The sequence below is a fragment of the Myotis brandtii genome, unplaced genomic scaffold, assembly GCF_000412655.1.
Source record: "Myotis brandtii unplaced genomic scaffold, ASM41265v1 scaffold1167, whole genome shotgun sequence".
Lineage (NCBI taxonomy): Eukaryota > Metazoa > Chordata > Mammalia > Chiroptera > Vespertilionidae > Myotis > Myotis brandtii.
In genome coordinates this window covers 1,389,508-1,392,585 of record NW_005354039.1, presented here as the reverse complement: position 1 = coordinate 1,392,585, position 3,078 = coordinate 1,389,508, and the positions used below count along the sequence as shown (strand labels likewise).

Below are 3,078 nucleotides of genomic sequence, written 5' to 3'. Positions count from 1 at the left end.
CAAACCACAGGTTGAGAACCGCTGGCTTAGAGGATCATCTTCCAGCCCTTCACTGTCAGCCTGTTTGTCTTTGGAGCGGAGTCTCCTGGAGGCAACATGTAGCTGGGTCTTGTTTTTAAACCCATCTCTCTACTCTGTGTCCTTTGATTGGTAAGTTCAATCTATTTATATTTAGGGTGATATTGATATATGAGGACTTGCTTTAGCCATTTTATCTTTTTTAAAAAATATATTTTTATTGATTTCAGAGACAAAGGGAGGAGAGATAGAAACATCAATGATGAATCATTGATTGGCTGCCTCCTGCACGCCCCCTTGTGGGGATCGAGCTCACAACCCAGGCAGGTGCCCTGGACTGGAATCGAACCTGGAACCCTTCAGTCCACAGGTCGACGCTCTATCCACTGAGCCAAACCAGCCAGGGCTGTCTTTCATTTTCTGGTTGCTCTGTATTTTCATTGTTTCTTTTCCATTGTGATTCCATCTGCTATTTTAGTTTGGCAGTTTTCTATGATTGTTTCTGTTTTCTCATTTATGTTTCACATCTCAGCTCTGGATTTTTGTTTTGTGGTTATCATTAGGTTAGTGTACAGTGTATCATACATACAATAGTCCTTCTAATGGCAACTCCGTTTTTATGATTTTGTTATAAGTTATGTTATACACTTGTTACAAAATTGCAGCCATTATAGTTATTTGTAATGCCCCCGTTTCCCCTGTAACCTTTATAATTATTTAAAACCCTATTCTGAAGTAGAATTGCTATTTTCTGTTGTTAGTCATTTTACTCAAAATTCTGTATACTGTTGATTAAAATCATTTTATTAATTTTAGAGAGAGGAAGGAAGAGAAAGAGGAAGAGAGAGTGAAAAACATCAATGTGAGAAACATCTATCGGCTGCCTCCTGCACACACCCTGACCGGGGACTGAACCCACAACCCAGGCATGTGCCTTGACTGGGAATCGAACCGGTGACCTTTTGGTGCATGGGAGGATGCTCAACCAACTTAGCAACATAAGCTGAGCTCACTCATTTTTTAAACTTAGTTTTCTCTCCTCATCCTCCTGACTTAGTTCTGGGTTTCTATCTTCGGATCCCTCTTCCAAGTGATCTCTATTTCCGGTGCTCTCTAACGCCTTCCTCATCTCATTTACTGCGTTTTGCAGTTCCAGAAATTCAGTTTGGTTCTTTTTGTAATTCCAATCTCTTTAGTAAAGTACTCCTTTTGTTCGCAGATTTTATATCTGAGCTCATTAAGCTGCCTTTCTGAGTTCTCGTGTGACTTGTTGAGGTTCTTTACAACTGCAACCTGCAATTCTCTGCCTTTTAAGTCAGTCGTCCAGAACTTTGAGGGGTTTTTTGGAGACTATTTTCTTTCTGTGTTCCCACTGTACCTTGGTTGCTCATGGTATTTGATGGATGGTCTGCCCACCCAGTTGGGGTAGTGAACTCATTTCTTATCTACTGTTTTGTTCTCAACAACTCAGCAGGTAGGGTACTTTCTTTTGGTCCCCAGCAGATGGTGTTAAAGTTTTGTTTTCTGTTACCGGCACTGTTTGGGCCTCTGGGATCACTGTGGAGCAGCATCAGCCCGGTTAAGGAAAATACTGCACACTCACTGGGATGGCGGGGGTCACCCCCCCTGTGGTGGCGGAATGTGGTGGGTGGTGGACCGGTTTTGTGAGCTCCCAGCACCACCTCCCTTTTACTCATGGTCACTGCCCCCACTGTGTTTTGGAAGCATTTCCACTGCCTCTACCAGGCTCTGCCAGGACGGGTAGAGTATGAGTGAGTGTGTGTGTGTGTGTGTGCATGTGTGGGTATGTGAGTGTGTGCGCGCACAGGTGAGGGGAGAGGCCACGCAGAGGACCCTACTCACAGAGGAGGACAACTCTTTCTTACCACAAGCTAACGCGGGGGCCGACTTCCAGGAGGCGATCTGAAAGGGGTAGTTCCAGGCTCCTATGCCCACGCACACGCCCAGCGGCTCTCGTCGGGTGTAACCGAAGGACCCGCCTGGGAGCTGGATATGCTCGCCTAAGGGGAAGACAGAGCAGAGGAGGAGGTCTGCTGGCCCCCAGGCCTCACCAACACCTGTGCTACCTAGGGCTCCACCTGCCTCCGGGCTGCTCGCAGCACGCGGTGCCCCCTCCCCCCCGCACTCTGTCCACTCTTGTCACTACTCTGCTCCTGCACCTCCTCGACACATAGCATCCACATTCAACCCACGGTCACCCCCTTCACTTCCTCTGAGGCGCACTGGGCACCCAGCAGACGACTTAGGTGGCATGAAGGGAGGAGACCCAGGCCGGTCTCACCCCGAAGTCTTTGCCCTTCACCTCGGCTCTGCCCTCTCCCTCCCGCAGCTGATGGAGGAAGGCCGGTCAGGAGGGCTTACCGGCCATGGACCCCGCCAGGCCCGCGTAGTACTCCAGGCACTGCCAGGAGGTGTCGATGTCCAGGCGGGCCTCCAAGATGGACTTGCCGTTGTTGATGCTCTCCACGGTGGCGATCTCATCCGTCCGTTCCTGTGGGCGGCAGAGACTAGATTTAAGACACGTTACCATACACCACAGCAGTCAACACTCACACAAAATACACGGCCCAGTTTTGAAAAATAAAAACATCTTTTTTTTGTAACGTTACATTTACGCAGGTTTCACAGACGCAACCACTCCAATTTTTTTTAATGTTTTTATTGATTTTAGAGCACGAGGGAGAGACAGAAACATCAGTGAGAGAGAAACATCAATCACTGTCTCCTACATGCCCCCTACTGAGGACTGAGCCGAAAACCTGGGCCTGGGCCCTCACCGAGAATCAAACTGGTGACATCTGGGTGGACGGGACGACGCTTAACCAACTGAGCCATACTGGCCCGGGTGAAACAACTTTTACTTACATGAAAAGGAATGGCAGTCTTACACCGGCAAGAGAGATAAAAGCTTATTGCTGAGCCCTAGCCAGTTTGGCTCAGTGGATAGAGCATCAGCCCGAGGAGTGAGGGTCCTGGGTTCAATTCTGGTCAAGGGCAGGTGCCTTGGTTGCAGGCTTGATCCCCAGCCCCAATCAGAGC

The 3,078-nt window shown here is 48.7% G+C and overlaps 2 protein-coding genes across 2 annotated transcripts in view; one reads left to right on the top strand and one right to left on the bottom strand.

Annotated features, from left to right (window-relative positions):
• DOC2B (double C2-like domains, beta) overlaps nt 1-3,078 on the top strand; it is a gene marked incomplete at its 5' end in the record, with an annotated part of 28,350 nt that overhangs the window by 17,068 nt on the left and 8,204 nt on the right. The window lies entirely within an intron of this gene.
• Nucleotides 1,693-2,584, bottom strand: LOC106723970 (4-trimethylaminobutyraldehyde dehydrogenase-like). The gene is made up of 2 exons (XM_014529571.1): nt 2,401-2,584; nt 1,693-2,039 (listed from the first exon to the last, which is right to left on the bottom strand). The coding sequence occupies exons 1-2, from the start codon at nt 2,567-2,569 to the stop codon at nt 1,708-1,710; spliced, it is 501 nt and encodes a 166-aa protein (XP_014385057.1). The 5' UTR covers nt 2,570-2,584; the 3' UTR covers nt 1,693-1,707.